At 37.9% G+C, this 20,537-nt stretch overlaps 1 protein-coding gene across 3 annotated transcripts in view; it reads left to right on the plus strand.

The window, feature by feature from the left end:
* Window positions 1-992: 992 nt before the first annotated feature.
* MNAT1 (MNAT1 component of CDK activating kinase) overlaps window positions 993-20,537 on the plus strand; it is a 211,721-nt gene continuing 192,176 nt past the window's right edge. For 2 of the 3 annotated variants that reach the window (XM_061429062.1, XM_061429064.1), the window contains exon 1: window positions 993-1,227. In XM_061429062.1, the coding sequence (XP_061285046.1) occupies window positions 1,139-1,227 (89 nt within the window). In that variant the 5' untranslated portion in view covers window positions 993-1,138. The remainder of the gene's footprint in view (window positions 1,228-20,537) is intronic. The other variant, XM_061429063.1, reaches the window with a different exon arrangement.

Raw genomic sequence — 20,537 nt, forward strand, 5'->3', positions numbered from 1 at the left:
ATTAAATCCTTGTTCAGGAGATGGATAAGATGTGTCCTTTATAGTGGGAGGAATTTATTATCTGATAGAGCTGTTTACGGGCTTCCCAGGTGGCTCTTGTGGTAAAGAACCTGATTGTCAATGCAGAAGATGCAAGAGATGCCAGTTTGAGCCCTGTGTCAGGAAGATCCCCTGGAGGAGGGCAAAGCCTGGAGAATTCTTGCCTGGAGAAATTCCATGGACAGAGGAGCCTGGTGGGCTACAGTTCATAGGGCGGCAAAGAGTCAGACATGACTGAGTGACTTAACATGCATGCAGAGCTGTTTATAAATATCACTTTGCAACCATGATAAATGCAGTGAATGTTACTTAAAATTTCCAAAGAGATTCAGGCTTTCAAGAGAGTTGCTGAAATAAAGTCTATATTCCTGTGTTTGGGGAAACAAATACTGTCATTGATTGGTAGGATGGTAAGAGATATTAGAGCCAGCTGAAACCGTTAAGCATGCCTGACCATCTTGAGGTAATTGCCTCTCTGCAGATGCCAGATATTATTTATAGAACTATTTTAACATTTAGTGAGAATCTGTAATATTTAGGGTCAGCATGAGACTTTCATTCTAAATAACTTTTCCAAGCTTCATATCTGAGAATGCATATTGTTTTCTGTGATTGCACGACTGTGCAAGTGTAAAGAAGAAGTATAAAGCACAAGACTATCACACTGTTTAAAAGAAAATACTGGTCCCAGTTACTATGTACACCAAACACAGCTCTTTGATTAATGGGACTATTTCCAGACAGAACAAGGTGGAATCTATGTTCCTAATTGTGACACGATTTCCTGAAAAATACAGCTAGGTACACTTGAGGGTTTGTGTGTAATTTGCCTTTTTAAAAAGCCCTCCCTCTAAATCCAAGGTTTTTCCGTGGCCTGCTAAAGCTGAGACCGAGCCCTAGCGGCAGGACCGGAAAACTTGCTTCCGGAACCTTTGTGCTGAATTGCCTTGCCACCGGCCGGTGCTCATTCGTAAAGGACCGTCCCAGCCAAGAGCCTGTTGTTAGGAACCTGCTTGGCCTCGGATCTGAGGGGCTTTAGGTTGGCTGTTGCTGTGACTTGAAGCAGGCGCTGGGGAGAGTCCACTGCAAGGAAGGCGCCATGGACGATCAGGGCTGCCCCCGGTGTAAGACCACCAAGTACCGGAACCCTTCGTTGAAGCTGATGGTGAATGTGTGCGGACACACTCTGTGAGTCGGGGGATAGTTGGGTTCCATGGGGGGAGACGCACAGGGTGGGAGCTCCCGAAAGAGCCGGTAGATGCTTGTCGTCGGCTCAGGGGAGAAAAGGGCTTCGTTAGTATCGACACTGGGGAAGAAAATAGGAAAAGGGAACGTTGTTTCTCTAAACAGACTACCCTCCAGTCCTGAGCCTCTCTGGCCTGCTTTGAACTGCCGGATTCCCTGATGTGGTAACCAGCAGTTTGTCACGTTCCCCCCTCCTTAGGCGATGAGAATCTGGACTGTATTTCCGGGCTGTGTTGTTAACAGGGTTCCAGCGTGGGAGATCGGAGTGTTTAATTTCACGCAAAGCGTTTTTATTAAAAAGAAAGTGCTATGAAAATACAATTACTGTTTATATACTGTTGCTGTTTGTTGCACAGGTTAATATGAAACTCCATCGATATGCCCACTGTCCTGATGGAGTTTGGTTAGTTCTTATCTCTAAAAGAGAAAATTCAGGTTCTAGGCAGTTAATTTTGGAGATACAGTAATGGCTGGCATTTATTGGGTGTACATTACGTGTCAGGCAGTGTTCTAAGCGCTTTACCTTGAGTTAATCCCATTTCATTCTCAACAGCAGCCCTATGAAGTAGGTACTCATCTCATTCCCATTTTACAGGAAAGGAAACGGAGACTGCTTCAGATACCTTATTTAGTGGACCCTTCTAGAATTGGAACACAGGCTGTCTGACTATAGAATGCCAATTTTGGGGGGTTTAGGGGCAAGAAGGGAGATTGTTTTGAAGAATAAGTGCAGGAACTGATCAGCGTGTTTCTTGCCACGTTTTTATGGTTAAATGTGGTTCAGTAAAGGTGGTTTTATAAAGCGCTTTGAAATGTAAGGTGAACATAGATTCTCGTAGTTTCTTTGATGTTTCTAAGACATAAAAAATGATGGTTAACCTGCAGTGTGGTAGACAAGATCTTTGGGTAAGCCTGAGTTGCATGGTTAGTTGTAGCTATAATGATTATAAAGGGATTTAATAACTTACTGGACTGGTCTTATTTTCTAAGTAGTCTTTATTTTCCTTTGCTTTATCCAGCAAAGGAAATACAGTAGAGCTGTATTGAATGTGATTGAATGGATTAAAATTAGAAATAAGGTGAAAGTAATCAAGTAGATTGGAAAAGGGAAACCAGACAAATGCTGTAAAGACTATTCAGTTTTTAGAAAGATTTTGGTTGGTTTCTCTTTATTTTCCTGTACCAGATTTGTTATAGTTGGTGCTCAAGGAAAAGGAATTTGCTTTTTTTGAAAGGGTACTAAATGTAATTTACTGGAAAAAATTGATACCTAGTAGTAATTAGCTAGTCAGGGAAGATTATGTGATTTTTAGCAAAATAAATTGCATTTTTATTAGACAGTCATTTATTTTTAATTGGAAATTGCTTTTGTTGTGTCCATGGTCTTTTCTGTTTTTTTCATAAGAGTTAAGAATTGTCTATGTCATTCTGATGTTGCATTGATTTTGGTTTATTTGCTAATCTGTTAGTTAAAGACCAAGTTTTACAGCCCTCTTTTAACTTGAAATATGATCAAAATGAATAAAAGATTATATGGTATTGGCTAAGAGAACGAACTTCTGATTTTGAATTCTTTGTACTCTTATAGGCTCTGGGCAAATTCCTCTTATCTCATTTTTCTTCCCTGTACAATAGAGATAACAGCACTATGTATATTACAGTGTTTGAGGATTAAATAATATATGTAAACATCATACTTGGAGGTGCTTAATAGAATTTTTTTCACATAGTATTTGCTCAGTATACATTGGCAATCATTATTATTATTTATGCATGGTACGGATGCTAAGCAGAAGTAAAATTTAAACAGGATCCACTCGGCCTGCTTTAAAAGACTTGCACAACAATGGTATCTTTAAATGAATTCAAGAGATTATAAAATGTGGAAATACAGTTTTGATTATAATGCCCCTTTTGTGATTTAAATAGGAACTCAGAATCATGTTCTCTCATGGAAATGGGGTTATATATACCCTGACTTTTTTCATAATGTGTATCTTGGATATCTTTTCTAAATTGGTATGTGTATATACTCCTCTTTAACATTTGGATGATAGTCCACTGTTTGGTTATACTATAATTGATTTACCCAAAAATTTTGTTATGAATATTTAGATTTCCTATTTTTCACTAGAGTCAGTTTCTCTATTTCTTCCCTCCTCCTCAGCCCATATACAAGTATATTGTAAGATATAAGAGGAGAACCAGGGGTAAATGCCTAATAGTGGAATTGTATGTGACTTTTGAATTTTGATAAACATTGCCCACTTGTTCTCAGAAAAGATTGTATCTGTTGTGCTCCCACCAACTGTTCATGGGAATTCTTGTTGCCACATATCTTTGCTGGTACTGGGCATTATTACTTTTTTAATCTTGCTGTTCTGATAAGTAATAGAACATTATAGATTTTGATGTGAAATACTTTTGATTTGATAGTATGCTGAATTTGTACAGAATGTCTTTCATGGGATTGAGCTTAGGCATTGCTATAATTGTTGGTCTGAAAGGAGTAGGTATTATTTTTTAGTAGTAATATTTGTATTAATACTATTATCTATTGCTATGTAATAAATTGCCTCAAAAGTTAGTACCTTAATAAATATTTATTACACAGTTTTGGAGGGTCAGGAGTCTGAGAGTGGCTCAGCTCAGTGATTCTGGCTCAGTGTCTTTCATGAGGTTTGCTCAAGCTGTTTTCTTGGACTGGAGTGTCTGTCCAAGGTCACTCATGTGGCTCTAGGCAGGTTCAGTTCCTCTCCTTGGACCCTCCATAGGACTGCTCGTGATGTGGCTTTTCCCAGAGTTAGTGAGAGAACTAGAGGCTCCAGAGCCTTTCATCATCTAATGACAAAAATCACATTATCATTGCTTCTGCTGGATTTTATTTGTTAGCACTGAAGTCCTGTTACAGAGTAGGAGGGTATTTATACACAAGAGTGTGAATACCATGAGGCAAGGATAACAGGGCCACATGATTTTACTCACTTTATTTTGTGTGTCAAGTAGCAAAGTCATTTTAAGAGGCAAGTAATAAAGTGAGTAGGGATAGTGCTTCACAGGAGATAGGAAGTGTGGGATTATGGAAAGATTATTTAGAAGTACTATTTATGAGAGAAAATACAGGAGCAGAAAGGAGAAAAAAGGTGAAACATTATGAAAATACTTTTCTCCCTTAACTGCTAGCAGTTGAGGAAGTGGTGATTGAGTAGTAAAGGGCCCACCTGGTAGGAAAGATACCCTGAAGAAGGAAATGGCTCCTCATTCCAGTATTCTTTCCGGAAAATCCCATGGATAGAGGAGCCTGGTGAGCTACACTCCATAGGGTAGCAGAAGAGTCGGGTATGACTTAGCGACTAAACAACGACAAATTCCATTATGTATTAATATTAAATCAATCCAGCAAACACCCAAATGAATTAATTGCATGCACATCCAAAGAAGATTGGATTCTAAGTTTGCTTTTTTTTCAATTCAAGGATGAACTTTTGTCTTAGTCACAGAAAAGGGTAACTTTTTTCTGTTTATCAGGGCCACCTATTTTTAGAAATAAGCCTTTCATAGAATTCTTCGTAGAATTTTAAAGGCATGTTGATTTAGAAGGAGCCAGTTATATCTAATTCTCATTTAACTAAAGTCTTTTTTATTTTTTTCTTTTTCAGAGAAGATGGGAAAACTTTATTTTCTTTGGAATAGAGCAGATCCTCTTTACCCAATATGGTTGGATGATATTTTTCAGAGTAACACAAGCAAGTAAAACTAATAATTTAAGTTTTATCCCAACCATCCTTAGCAACACTTGTCTCTGTAAACTACCTATATTTGATTTTACTAAATCTTCTTTCTTCATTTTAAACACACATAAGACACAAAGTAGAATAAAGAAAAACTCATCCTGATATATGTTAAAGACAATATATTGCCATATTTTCTTAAAGTTTCTCTTTTTCTACTTTTTATTTTTACTTTTTTCTCTGCTTCTTTCTGTCTCTCTCTCTCTTGCTAGGTAGATTTTTCTGAAGAGTTACCAGTCTGAATTTTGCTGATTGCATCTCTGTGATATTATTATGTTCCTTTGTATTTCCTATAAATTACTAGCAGCTTTTAGAGGTTTATCAGATTAAAGTTCAGTTTATTTGTTGTTGGAAAGAATAATTCTAAAGTGGTATTAATTCATTTGTTTAATATGCTGGGCTTGTACGTTACTGTTTTCTGAACTGGGAAATAGTGGACAGAAAAATTAGAAAAAGGTACTCATTCTGGGTAGAAAATTAGAAAAAGGGGACTTTCTGGATATATTGTTGTTAATTTCTAATTTAATTTTTGTTGTAGTAAGAGAACAAATTTTGATAAATTTCAGTCTTATAAAATTTTATGAAAACTTATGGTCCAGTGTGTGGTCTATTTTGGTGAGCAAGGTCTTACTTGATGAGCAAGTCAAGTTGAAAAGAATGTGTGTTCTGTAACTGTTGGGTATAGTGTATGTCAGTTAGGTCAGCTTGGTTGATAGTGTTAACTTCTGAGTATCTTTACTAATCCTGTATCCTTACTAATTTATTGTTTCTACTCATTTTATCAGTTATTCCAAACAGATTGTGTATTTGTCAGTTTCTCTTTTTAGTAGTTCTGTCATGCTTCATGTATTTTGAAACTCTTATTAGGTACATCAGTTCAGTTCAGTTCAGTTCAGTTGCTCAGTTGTGTCTGACTCTTTGCGACCCCATGAATAGCAGCACTCCAGGCCTCCCTGTCCATCACCCATTCTCAGAGTTCACTCAGACTCACATCCATCGAGTCAGTGATGCCATCCAGCCATCTCATCCTCTGTCGTCCCCTTCTCCTCCTGCCCCCAATCCCTCCCAGCATCAGAGTCTTTTCCAGTGAGTCAGCTCTTCACATGAGGTGGCCAAAGTACTGGAGTTTCAGCTTCAGCATCATTCCCTCCAAAGAAATCCCAGGGCTGGTCTCCTTCAGAATGGACTGGTTGGATCTCCTTGCAGTCCAAGGGACTCTCAAGAGTCTTCTCCAACACCACAGTTCAAAAGCATCAATCTTCGGCGCTCAGCCTTCTTCACAGTCCAACTCTCACATCCATACATGACCACTGGAAAAACCATAGCCTTGACTAGACGAACCTTTGTTGGCAAAGTAATGTCTCTGCTTTTGAATATGCTATCTAGGTTGGTCATAACTTCCCTTCCAAGGAGTAAGCGTCTTTTAATTTCATGGCTGCATTCACCATCTGCAGTGATTTTGGACCCCCCAAAAATAAAGTCTTACACTGTTTCCACTGTTTCCCCATCTATGTGCCATGAAGTGATGGGACCAGATGCCATGATCTTCATTTTCTGAATGTTGAGCTTTAAGCCAACTTTTTCACTCTCCTCTTTCACTTTCATCAAGAGGCTTTTGAGTTCCTCTTCACTTTCTGCCATAAGGGTGGTGTCATCTGCATATCTGAGGTTATTGATATTTCTCCCAGCAATCTTGATTGCTTACTTTACTGCAACTCAATCTCCAAACTTTGAGTTCCTTGCAAAACTTGTTGGGGCTTGATTTTAGGCTTTGTTAGAGTAAGTCTAGATAGAATAAGTCTTATTATACGATGTGGTCCCCATTCTTGAAGCCTTTCTGGTATCTCAACTGGATTTTTGAGGTGTTAATAAGGTGTTACTGTGGTTTCTCTACTCTGGCTGGGTAGGAACTCTAAAATATACCCAGCACTCCTTAACTGCCCTCTCTTCCTCTCTCAGCCATTCTCTTTTAAGCCTTGATTGGTTTTGCCCTGCATATATGCAGTCTGTCTTTGGCCTGGCCATGGACTTATCGGAATTCTTATACAGACTTCTGACCCTCTGCCTTGCAGATTTCAACCATATCAACTGCACTGAAGTTTGATCTTTGCCTGTACAACTTAGCACAACCACTGTGCCCTTCTTAAACTCTTGCTTGCTAGGCTATCGTCATGGAAATTTTTTCCCAGATAGAAAAATGAGGCAATTGTTGGGCTCACCTTGTTAGTTTACCGTTTCTAAGGGATTATAGTCTTTGTGTTACCCATTGTCTAATGTCTGTAAACAGTTGTTTCATACATTTTGTTTTATGGTTGCTCATGGTAGGAATGCTAGTCTGACATCAGTTGCTCCATCATATTTGTTAGAAAATGCTGGACTTACTGTTGTTGAGGCATTTACTTCCTTTAGTCTCAGTTTTGTGTGTACATGTTTATTTTCTTTACCTCAGAATTGGTAATTGGTAATTTCTGTTCCCCTTTAACATTTCTTTCCTTTTGCAGTTTCTGATTTTTTTTTACTGTCTCAGTTTCTCCCCTAAAACTTTTCTAAATATGCTTTTCTTCTCTTCCTCCTCCCCTGCTTCTTATTCTTCCTCCTTCTCCTCCTCCTACCTATCTCCCACCTCTTCTTCTTTTTCTTCATGGAGTGAGTGTTTTAAAGTTGATTAGGATATAATGTTGTAGAACAGCTCTGGAGAATTAATATCTAATATTTTGTGGGTCATACTCTAATGACTATCTCGAGACCATTCTCCTGAAGGAGATGGTTTTTGCTTACACTGCATGTGTGAGTTGGTATCCCATGTATTTCAGTAATTCACATCCATTAAGTAATAGAACACTGAAACATGAGTTAGAAAATCTATATTCTAGTTCTGTCACAGACTGGCAAGTTTTAGATCACCTGTTTAGCTTTGATTTGTAAATTTGTTTAGAACAGATAATTTTTAACCCCCTTCAGTCTCTTAAAATTTGGGTAATTTAGTTAATAGTTAATTAGAAAATCACTGTACTCAGTAGCTTTAGTCTTTTTTTTTGGACCATATACCATTAATAAAAGTGCTTCATAAAATATGAAAAATTTCAGTTATTTTTATTAACTGTGATTTTCCCTTTTCAATACAGGAGAAAGTACTGATCACTATAGAATGTAAATATATCACTATATGGCTATAATATATATATTTTTGATTTTATTAAAATGACTGTGCATTTTGGTTTTTAAGATGCAATGTTTGCATTTCAGTTCCTTTTTTTATTAAGTGTAACTTAATGTTATGGCAGAAAGTGAAGAGGAACTAAAAAGCCTCTTGATGAAAGTGAAACAGGAGAGTGAAAAAGTTGGCTTAAAGCTCAACATTCAGAAAACGAAGATCATGGCATCCGGTCCCATCACTTCATGGGAAATTGATGGGGAAACAGTGGAAACAGTGTCAGACTTTATTTTTCTGGGCTCCAAAATCACTACAGATGGTGACTGCAGCCGTGAAATTAAAAAACCCTTACTCCTTGGAAGGAAAGTTATGACCAACCTAGATAGCATATTCAAAAGCATAGACATTACTTTGCCAACAAAGGTCCGTCTAGTCAAGGCTATGGTTTTTCCTGTGGTCATGTATGGATGTGAGAGTTGGACTGTGAAGAAGGCTGAGTGCCAAAGAATTGATGCTTTTGAAGTGTGGTGTTGGAGAAGACTCTTGCGAGTCCCTTGGACTGCAAGGAGATCCAACCAGTCCATTCTGAAGGAGATCAGCCCTGGGATTTGAAACTCCAGTACTTTGGCCACCTCATGGGAAGAGCTGACTCATTGGAAAAAACTCTGATGCTGGGAGGGATTGGGGGCAGGAGGAGAAGGGGATGACAGAGGATGAGATGGCTGGATGGCATCACTGACTCGATGGACGTGAGTCTCAGTGAACTCCGGGAGTTGGTGATGGACAGGGAGGCCTGGCATGCTGCGATTCATGGGGTCGCAAAGAGTCGGACACGACTGAGCAACTGATCTGATCTGATCTGATATTCTTTAAAACCATGGTTACTAAATGTTTAGTAATTATGTTATTTGTACTGTTTCTTTTTGAATGTGAAAAACATAGCCCTATGGGATAAGTCTCTTCTCTAATTCTTTTCATTTATACTGGGAATCTTTTTTTTAAGAATCATTTTATCTGCTGAGTAGTTTACTATGTATATGTATGGATGTATGTATACACCCAATCCCATAGGTGTATATATACATCCATATATATATACACATATATTTTCTGTCTTGGAGGAAACCTTGTGTGAGGTTTGACCTACAGGTGAACTTTCTTTTCACCTTTCTCCTTTAGGAGGTCTTTCTTTTATATATCCAGTTTTCCTTTGAAGTTATATTGTCCAATTTGTGTTACAAGATGCAAGCAGGTAAGAAGAAGCTGTTTATTAGATGTTCAGAGTTACTTGTTAAAAACACATTATTTTATTCTGCAAGAACCTGATACATTAGCAGTTGGTCATTAGGGATACAAATATAAACAGAGAAAGAATTAATATATTTTCTCATTGCCTTTGTTTCTACTGTGGGCATGAAATATTACATCTAACAAATATATAATGATAGTTTGCCTGAGTTTGAATTCTAGATTTGCCACTTATTCTTAGCCAAGTGATTCAGGGAAAACTATTTTCTTTAAGCCTTTGTTTTCTCATCTGTATAGTGGGTTTACCAGTAGCATATACCTCATAGAATTACTGTGAACATTGGATGAGCACAGTTCAAATAAGTTTAAGAAGTTAGGTAAATTTAAGAGTATTTACTCTAATCAACCGTAAAGAGTTACTTTCAGTATTCTAAATGCAGAAAAATAACAGTTTTTAGGTTAAGTTTTTAGACTCTTTTTGGCAGTTTACTTGTTTAGTTAGCAACTAGTCCCTGAGATAGTAAATAGAATGAGAACAATTGAATGAAAGTTTAACCTAGATATTTTGGTTTTCTTCATGTTTTAAATCTGTTAAGCTTGTTTTCAAAGGTAAAAAGGAATACTTAATTGTAGTTTATTAGTTATTGGTTTACTAATAAATATAAATTTACATTCTTTCTCATATACTCAATACATTTTCTAGACCACTGATTCCTAAACTTACGTCATCCTAGGAATCATCTTGGGTACCTATTTAAAACACCAATTTCTGGGCCTTACCATAGATCTTTGGTGGAGGAACTTAGTGTTTTATACTGGCTATCTAGGTTAGTCTTGTGCTCAAGCAGTTTTGGAAAACACAGTGCTGAGAATACAACAGTGAGTGTGAGAGACATGGTTACTGCCGCCATTAATTTTATAGTATTTTAGGTCTTCTTTTGAGTCATTAAATGGAAATTAGGTTTTTTTTTCTTCTTCTTTCTAAGGAGCAAAAAGGGAGTTTAGAATTATAAAAATATTCTTTGAAATTAAGATGTGAAAGTGGACTTTATGTTACTTCTTAAACAAGCTTTTTTTTTTTTTTTTTTAAGAAAAGTACTATTAAAGTAACAGAAATCTGAAATCCTGAACTCTTGTTGTAACCATTCTCCTGATGTAGGAAAAGGGCCTTTGGAGAAGCAAAAAGTTTTAGTGGGTGTATCCTAAAGTTAGGAGTTTTTGCAATATTAGCATCAAGCGATCAAGCCATTTAGGTGGCTCCAAGGGGGCTTCCTTGTAGCTCAGATGGTGAAGAATCTGCCTGCAATGCAGCAGAGCCCGGTTTGATTTCTGGGAATGGCAACTCACTCCAGTATTCTTGCCTGGAGAATCCCATGGACACAGGAACTTGGCTGGCTACAGTAGTGGTGGGGTCACAAAGAATTGGGCATGACTGACTAACACTGCTACTACAAATGCATAAATGTTTTTGTGGAACAGTCTCTGAAGAGGAAAGATCTAAATATTAGCCCCTTTAGGAAGGTGACATGTGATGTCTGTTTTGGCTGTCAGGTTGGGGGTGGAAGCTTGTTCAGAAGTACATGATACAGAGTGCTGTTTGTTTTGTCCGAAGTATTGATAGGAAAATGGCAGACTTCATGAATGTAAATTTGAAGGAGATTAGCAGTCATCTTTTTAGTTCTATTCTACACCTGTCCTCCACTTTTTTTTTTGCCACTTAATTTTTTTTAATCAAAGGATATTGCTTTACAAAATTTTGTGGTTTTCTGTTATATATCAACAAGAATCAGCCAAAAGTGCACCCATGTCCCCTCCCTCCTGCATCCCCTCCCATCCCCCTCTGCATCCCACTCTCATAGATTGTCATGGAGTCCCTATTTGAGTTCCCTGAGTCACAGAGCAGATTCCCATTGACTATCTGTTTGCCGTATGGTATTGTGAATTTAAGGAAAGATATAAGCATCTGAATGCAGAGTTCCAAAGAATAGCAAGAAGAGACAAGAAAGCCTTCCTCAGCAATCAATGCAAAGAAATAGAGGAAGACAACAGAATGGGAAAGACTAGAGATCTCTTCAAGAAAATTAGAGATACCAAGGGGACATTTCATGCAAAGATGGGCTCGATAAAGGACAGAAATGGTATGGACCTAAGAGAAGCAGAAGATATCAAGAAGAGGTGGCAAGAATACACAGAAGAACTGTACAAAAAGATCTTCACGACCCAGATAATCACGATGGGGTGATCACTGACCTAGAGCCAGACATCCTGGAGTGTGAAGTCAAGTGGGCCTTAGGAAGCTTCACTATGAACAAAGCTAGTGGAGGTGATGGAATTCCAGTGGAGCTATTTCAAATCCTGAAAGATGATGCTGTGAAAGTGCTGCACTCAATATGCCAGCAAATTTGGAAAACTCAGCAGTGGCCACAGGACTGGAAAAGGTCAGTTTTCATTCCAATCCCAAAGAAAGGCAATGCCAAAGAATGCTCAAACTACCGCACAATTGCACTCATCTCACATGCTAGTAATTTAATGCTCAAAATTCTCCAAGCCAGGCTTCAGCAATAGGTGAACCGTGAACTTCCTGATGTTCAAGCTGGTTTTAGAAAAGGCAGAGGAACCAGAGATCAAGTTGCCAACATCTGCTGGATCATGAAAAAAGCAAGAGAGTTCCAGAAAAACATCTGTTTCTGCATTATTGACTATGCCAAAGCCTTTGACTGTGTGGATCACAATAAACTGTGGAAAATTCTGAAAGAGATGGGAATACCAGACCACCTGACCTGCCTCTTGAGAAATCTGTATGCAGGTCAGGAAGCAACAGGTAGAACTGGACATGGAACAATAGACTGGTTCCAAATAGGAAAAGGAGTACGTCAAGGCTGTATATTGTCACCCTGCTTATTTAACTCCTATGCAGAGTACATCATGAGAAACGCTGGGCTGGAAGAAGCACAAGCTGGAATCAAGATTGCCGGGAGAAACATCAATAACCTCAGATATGCAGATGACACCACCCTTATGGCAGAAAGTGAAGAGGAACTAAAAGGCCTCTTGATGAAAGTGAAAGAGGAGAGTGAAAAAGTTGGCTTAAAGCTCAACATTCAGAAAACGAAGACCATGGCATCTGGTCCCACCACTTCATGGGAAATAGATGGGGAAACAGTAGAAACAGTGTCAGACTTCATATTTGGGGGCTCCAAAATCACTGCAGATGGTGACTGCAGCCATGAAATTAAAAGATGCTTACTCCTTGGAAGGAAAGTTATGATCAACGTAGATAGCATATTGAAAAGCAGAGACATTACTTTGCCAACAAAGGTTCGTCTAGTCAAGGCTGGTCCCTTGGACTGCAAGAAGATCCAACCAGTCCATTCTGAAGGAGATCAGCCCTGGGATTTGAAACTCCAGTACTTTGGCCACCTCATGGGAAGAGCTGACTCATTGGAAAAAACTCTGATGCTGGGAGGGATTGGGGGAGGAGGAGAAGGGGATGACAGAGGATGAGATGGCTGGATGGCATCACTGACTCGATGGACGTGAGTCTCAGTGAACTCCGGGAGTTGGTGATGGACAGAGTTGCATTCATGAAAGAACACGACTGAGACTGATCTGATGGAGCAATGTCATTCAAGAGGCTCTACATGTCCCATCAGATGACCTACCAATGGCCCAAGATGCAAGAGGTAACTGCCTTGTTGTGATGCAATCAACAGCAACAAGATAAGATTTGGCTGCAAAGCAATCCCATGAAACCCCACCAATCTACCCACATTGCCATCTACTTCTAGGGGGCATCCAAAATACCCAGTCCATTAAATGGCAAGGAGTTTACCAACGATAGTTCTGCCTGAACAAGCTGGTATCACAAAGTTAAGCCATCAAGAAAGTTCTCGAGCTCAATCAATGTTTTTTCCAGAGGTAACATGTGACTGAGTGGATCTCTTCACTTCCAGTGGAGAGCTCTTGAGAATCCCAAAAGTTGATGCATGATTGTCATGGAGTCCCTAAGAGTCACAGAGCAGATTCTTGACTATCACATCTGGCAAGTTCCAATAGCACAAGAAAGAGGTTGGGAAAGACTAGAGGCTGCAAAGATATAATCCTACTTCACGACTAATCATGCACTGACCTAGAGCTGTGTGAAGTCAAGTGGGCCTTAGGAAGCTTCACTATGAACAAAGCTAGTGGAGGTGATGGAATTCCAGTGGAGCTATTTCAAATCCTGAAAGATGATGCTGTGAAAGTGCTGCACTCAATATGCCAGCAAATTTGGAAAACTCAGCAGTGGCCACAGGACTGGAAAAGGTCAGTTTTCATTCCAATCCCAAAGAAAGGCAATGCCAAAGAATGCTCAAACTACCGCACAATTGCACTCATCTCACATGCTAGTAATTTAATGCTCAAAATTCTCCAAGCCAGGCTTCAGCAATAGGTGAACCGTGAACTTCCTGATGTTCAAGCTGGTTTTAGAAAAGGCAGAGGAACCAGAGATCAAGTTGCCAACATCTGCTGGATCATGAAAAAAGCAAGAGAGTTCCAGAAAAACATCTGTTTCTGCATTATTGACTATGCCAAAGCCTTTGACTGTGTGGATCACAATAAACTGTGGAAAATTCTGAAAGAGATGGGAATACCAGACCACCTGACCTGCCTCTTGAGAAATCTGTATGCAGGTCAGGAAGCAACAGGTAGAACTGGACATGGAACAATAGACTGGTTCCAAATAGGAAAAGGAGTACGTCAAGGCTGTATATTGTCACCCTGCTTATTTAACTCCTATGCAGAGTACATCATGAGAAACGCTGGGCTGGAAGAAGCACAAGCTGGAATCAAGATTGCCGGGAGAAACATCAATAACCTCAGATATGCAGATGACACCACCCTTATGGCAGAAAGTGAAGAGGAACTAAAAGGCCTCTTGATGAAAGTGAAAGAGGAGAGTGAAAAAGTTGGCTTAAAGCTCAACATTCAGAAAACGAAGACCATGGCATCTGGTCCCACCACTTCATGGGAAATAGATGGGGAAACAGTAGAAACAGTGTCAGACTTCATATTTGGGGGCTCCAAAATCACTGCAGATGGTGACTGCAGCCATGAAATTAAAAGATGCTTACTCCTTGGAAGGAAAGTTATGATCAACGTAGATAGCATATTGAAAAGCAGAGACATTACTTTGCCAACAAAGGTTCGTCTAGTCAAGGCTGTGGTTTTTCCTGTGGTCATGTATGGATGTGATAGTTGGACTGTGAAGAAGGCTGAGTGCTGAAGAATTGATGCTTTTGAACTGTGGTGTTGGAGAAGACTCTTGCGAGTCCCTTGGACTGCAAGAAGATCCAACTAGTCCATTCTGAAAGAGATCAGCCCTGGGATTTCTTTGGAGGGAATGATGCTGAAGCTGAAATTCCAGTACTTTGGCCACCTCATGCGAAGAGCTGACTCATTGGAATAGACTCTGATGCTGGGAGGGATTGGGGGCAGGAGGAGAAGGGGACGACAGAGGATGAGATGGCTGGATGGCGTCACTGACTTGATGGACGTGAGTTTGAGTGAACTCGGGAGTTGGTGATGGACAGGTCGGCGATTCGTGGGGTCGCAAAGAGTCGGACACGATTGAGCGACTGAACTGAACTGATTGTGAATTTTCATGTTACTCTCTCCATATGCCTCATCCTCTCTCTCCTCCCCTCCCCCTGTGTCCATAGGTCTGTTCCCTATGTATTCTATACCTGTCCTCCATTTTTCAACAAAGCCTAAGAAGGTTATATGGTTGCATTACTTACCTGCATGCCGTGTGCTTAGTCATATCCTACGGTTTGTGACTCTCTATCCACGGAATTTTCCTGGCAAGAATACAGGAGGGGGTTGCCATTTCCTCCTCCAGGGGATCTTCCCTGGCCCAGGGATTGAATCCTTGTCTTCTGTGTCTCCTGCATTGCAAGTGGATTCATTACTTGCTGAACCATTGGGGAAGCTTACCTGGCCAGCTTCATTTTCTCATTTCTGTATAAATTTCAGTTAAATTTTGATCACATTTGCTGAGTAAAATTGTTATTAATGTAATGCAACTAGATTTAACTCAAATCCAGTTTATGTGAAACATGAAAATACTACAGTGTAATCAGAAATCAATTTGATATGCTTAGAACAATTTTCTTTTTATATTTAGTTTCCAGGATGCTAGCCTGAAATAAACCTTTAAGCATTCAATAATAATTTTTCTGCCAGTTTTTAATTTACTTTATCTTTCGCTTTGATAATATATATGAACAATATCATAGTATTTGGTTTTTGAGGTATAATCATATGCAAATTAGAACGCCTAAATATATTATTTGTGCCAGGAAATGATTTAGGGGATAACTTTTTATTTTTTTAATGAAAAGCAAATTTTATTTGCTTTTTTTCTGTTATCATTTAGTTGTTGTGGAGAGCAAAACATCTCACAATATCTCTGAAAAATCCTTAATTTAAACTTTATTTTGTGTTATATGCAAATGTCTAGAAAGACTGTATCAACTACCTATAATGATAATTTATTTTATAGTATTTTTATTTTACATATTTCACTTTGACATTATATATAAAATATGTATATACATGCATAAATAGTTTATTCTCTACAAAAGGAAGAAAATATAAAATTTAATGGACTTTATTAGAAATGTTTTGGCATATTAGGTTTCTTCTCATTTATTAAGTTAGAATATGTAAAAACTGGAATTCTGAGATGAAGAAAAATGATTGCAGACTTCACTCAATTTTTTTTTTTAGAACACAAATATGATAGTATCATTGAAAATTAATGAGGGCTCCATCAATATGATGCAGTGCCTGTGCATCATTGATTTATATATATTTAATGAGCCTGCTATTCTGATTTCAGGTAACTGAAGCAGACTACATCTAACAGTAATTCTGATTTACTTACAAAAAATTCTTTACATTAAAATAGAAAAGTCTTGAAATCTATCAGTGTTAAGTATAATTTCTTCATAAATAATTGTATAATGTTTATTTTCTGGTTGTAACTAACATTTACTGGGTTCAGATAATGTTACCAAAATATATTCTTTTATTTGATCTTCTGTCTTGCTATTGATCTCTGGAGTTGGAGTAGAAAATATGGAGGAAAAGAATAGTTTAAAAGCGTTTAAAAAAAAGTTAAAAAAAAACGTTTTAAATGTAAAAAACGTCCAAAAGATTGTAGAAGAATGACGTGGCAGATGTCATATTTTTGAGATCTGTTGAAGCGTATGTGAGAGCTGTTTGAAAGAGAACTATTCCTGTATTCTTTGGCATTATGAATATCACTTTTGATATTTGCATTTACTTTTAGTTTTTTAAAATACTTGTATTTTAAGGTGTATATTTTGTCAGCTTATTGAAAAGATAGTATTAAAAACATTTTTGACAAAAAAGTGTACATAATAATTTTATAGGGCATTTATTTTAATACTTACCTTCTGATCATGTGTATCCATGTACACAAATGAACATAGAACTCAATTTATCATGTGCAGTTTTTATGAAACAGTAATTTGCTAAGCTACATTTACTTTATTTTCAAAAAATGCTAATAGTGCCAAATGAATATGTAATTGATACCTTAGCATTTAATAAAGTAGTGTTAGATAGAAATTTCTTACCCATATTTGCTCTGGCAATTGATAACAGAGATAGTTTCTTTAGATAGTTGAGATTGATAAGCAGAATTTTGAAGATAAAAATTCTTACTCTTAAGGTAGTTTAAATATTTCTAAGATATAAAATGTGATATGTTGTAATAATTATTTCTGTATTATTCAGACTGTGGATGTAAAATTTCTCATAATTGCAACTGGCAAAATGTCATTAATATTTAATTCCTTTTGAAGGTTAATTGCAAAAAGCAATCTATGTAATGTGCTACAACTAAATGCAAAAACGTACAAATTACAGTAGGAATGGTGTCAACAATAATAAATTGCCATGTCTAGTGTAAGTTTAGTGTGTGTAATTCCCCCTTGGGAAATATATTATTTTTGACTCCTCTTTATGAATCTTGGGTTTATATTATTTAGAATTAAAATAGAAACTAACCTGTATTTATTGAAACATTTGTATATTTATATATTATATGTAGTGAGCTTCCTTGGTGGCTCAGCAGTAAACAATCTCCCTGCCTATGCATAAGACGTGGGTTTGATCGCTGGATAAGGGGGACTCCCTGGAGAAGGAAATGGCAACCCACTCTAGTGTTCTTGTCTGGAAAATCCCATGTAACCAGGAACCTGGCGAGCTACAGTCTATGGAATTGCAAAAGAGCTGGACACAAGTTAGCGACTGAACAAGAACAATACGATATTATATGTAGATGTTAGAATGTAAGAAAATTAGAGATGAAAACATACTGCCAGAGTGGATTGATTAATAAAATACCTCACAGAGGACAATTATATACATATGCAAATATGAATGGTTTATTTTCCTACCAAAAAATAGAACCAGAAGTTAAACCTGTGCTTTTTGATTGTATTCTGTTTATTAACACTATGTTCCCAGTTGCTGTATTCATTTATGGGTGTTTAGTTTCCATATTATGCTTACAGAGGGTCATTTTGGTACAGTGGTTAAAAGTATCAACTTTGGAATCAAAGAAACTTGAGTTAAATCCACATGTTCCCACTTACTAGTTGTGTGACCTTCAGCAAAGTCGTTTTTGACTTTCAGATTTGTAAATCTCTAAAACGGTGTTAAAATTATTAGGTTGGTGCAAAAGTAATCGCAGTTTTTGCATTGTTGAAATTTGCAAATAAATGATGTTATACATCATTTTAGTGCACATTTTTTGCTTTTTCTTTTTTTTGATAATGACTCATTACTTGCTGTTTATATATTTTAAACTGTGGAAATGATGTTAGACAAAAAGCAAATTTGAGCAGTTTTCTTATTTGCCAAAATGGGTAATAAAACAGCAGAAACAACTCTCAACATCAGCAGTTTATTTGGCCCAGGAACTGCTGATGAACGTACAGTGCAATGGTGGTTCGAGAGGTTTTGTAAAGGAGAGGAGAACCTTGAAGATAAGGAGTGTAGTGGCCAGCCATCGGAAGTTGACAGTGACCAACTAGAGCCATCATCGAAGCTAATCCTCTTAAAACTACAGGAGAAATTGCCAAAGAACTCAACATCAGTCATTCTATTGGCATTTGAAGCAAATTGGAAAAGTGAAAAAGCTTGAAAAGCGAGTGCCTGATGAGCTGACCAAAAATAATTGTTTTGAAGTGTCATCAAAAGCAGAGACATTACTTTGCCAACAAAGGTCCGTCTAGTCAAGGCTATGGTTTTTCCTGTGGTCATGTATGATTGTGAGAGTTGGACTGTGAAGAAGGCTGAGCGCCGAAGAATTGATGCTTTTGAACTGTGGTGTTGGAGAAGACTCTTGAGAGTCCCTTGGACTGCAAGGAGATCCAACCAGTCCATTCTAAAGGAGATCAGCCCTGGGATTTCTTTGGAAGGAATGATGCTAAAGCTGAAACTCCAGTACTTTGGCCACCTCATGTGAAGAGTTGACTCATTGGAAAAGACTCTGATGCTGGGAGGGATTGGGGGCAGGAGGAGAAGGGGACGACAGAGGATGAGATGGCTGGATGGCATCACTGACTCGATGGACGTGAGTCTGAGTGAACTCCGGGAGTTGGTGATGGACAGGGAGGCCTGGCGTGCTGCAATTCATGGGGTCGCAAAGAGTCGGACACGACTGAGCGACTGAACTGAACTGAACCAAAATTTTAAATGCACACGCTACTGTGAGAAATTTATTGTATAGATATGCTCATATATACACAAAGATAAGAACATGTACTGAAAAATTATAATTTTAAACATCTGGAAACAACCAGAATATATGACATTAAATAAATTAATATACTTCAAAAAATAGAATATTCTGAAACCATAAAAAGGAATGACATATCTATATGTTCAAACTTAAGCTATCCAAGATATACTGATGAATGAATGAAGCTGCAGAGAAATTTATACAGAACAATCCATTTGTGTTTAATTTTTAAAATAAGAAATATATATGCATAGAAACTAGCTGTGATTACATCTATTTAACAAGTACCCTTAGCACACTTAAAATTTTCTATTTTTCGAGTATTTTATACTTTTCCACAAAGAAACACCACATAATAGTTAAGACTGACACCACCACTCCTAATAGTAAGTGCCCGATAAATATAAGCTGCTATATGCTAAGCAAATATGCCAAGCACTTTGTACAAATTACATTTAATCTGCACAACAAACTTGAAAGTGGGTAGTATTATTAGATTGGTACAAAAGTAACCATGGTTTTGCATCATGAATTTTAAATCATTGTAACTACGCTCAAACTCATCTTTATTAATCAAAACAGGAACCATTACAGTCAACACATTTTTGCCAACAAGAAATAAGTTTGTTTATTTCTGTAGCATAAAAATCTGTGCTTTAAGATTCAAGGAACTGTTGGAAAGCATTTTCTGCTTCCTGCTGGTTGTGGAAGTATTCTCCCTGCAAAAAGTTATCAAGTTGCTTGAGGAAGTGGTAGTCAGTTGGCAAAAGGTCAGATGAATACAGCAGATGAGGCAAAACTTTGTAGGCCGATTTGTTCAGCTTTTGAAGTGTTATGCAACATGTAGTTGGATGTTGTCATGGAGAAGAATCAGGCCTTTTCTGTTGACCAATGCCAGCTACAAGCGTAGTTTCTGGTATATCTCATCAATTTGCTGAGCATACTTCTAAGATGTAATGGTTTCACAGGGACTCAGAAAGTTATAGTGGATCAGAATGGCAGCCGACTACCAAACAGTGACCATGACCTTCTTTTGGTTCAAGTTTGGCTTTCGGAAGTGTTTTGGAGCTTCTTCTTGGTCCAACCACTGAACTGGTCATTGCTGGTTGTCATAAAAAAATCCACTTTTTGTCACACATCACAATCCCATAGAGAAATGGTTTGTTTTTGTTGCATAGAGTAAGACGACAAGTTCAGTTCAGTTCAGTTCAGTCGCTCAGTCGTGTCCGACTCTTTGCAA

This window comes from Bos javanicus, chromosome 10 (assembly GCF_032452875.1).
Source record: "Bos javanicus breed banteng chromosome 10, ARS-OSU_banteng_1.0, whole genome shotgun sequence".
In the NCBI taxonomy this organism is placed as follows: Eukaryota; Metazoa; Chordata; class Mammalia; order Artiodactyla; family Bovidae; genus Bos; species Bos javanicus.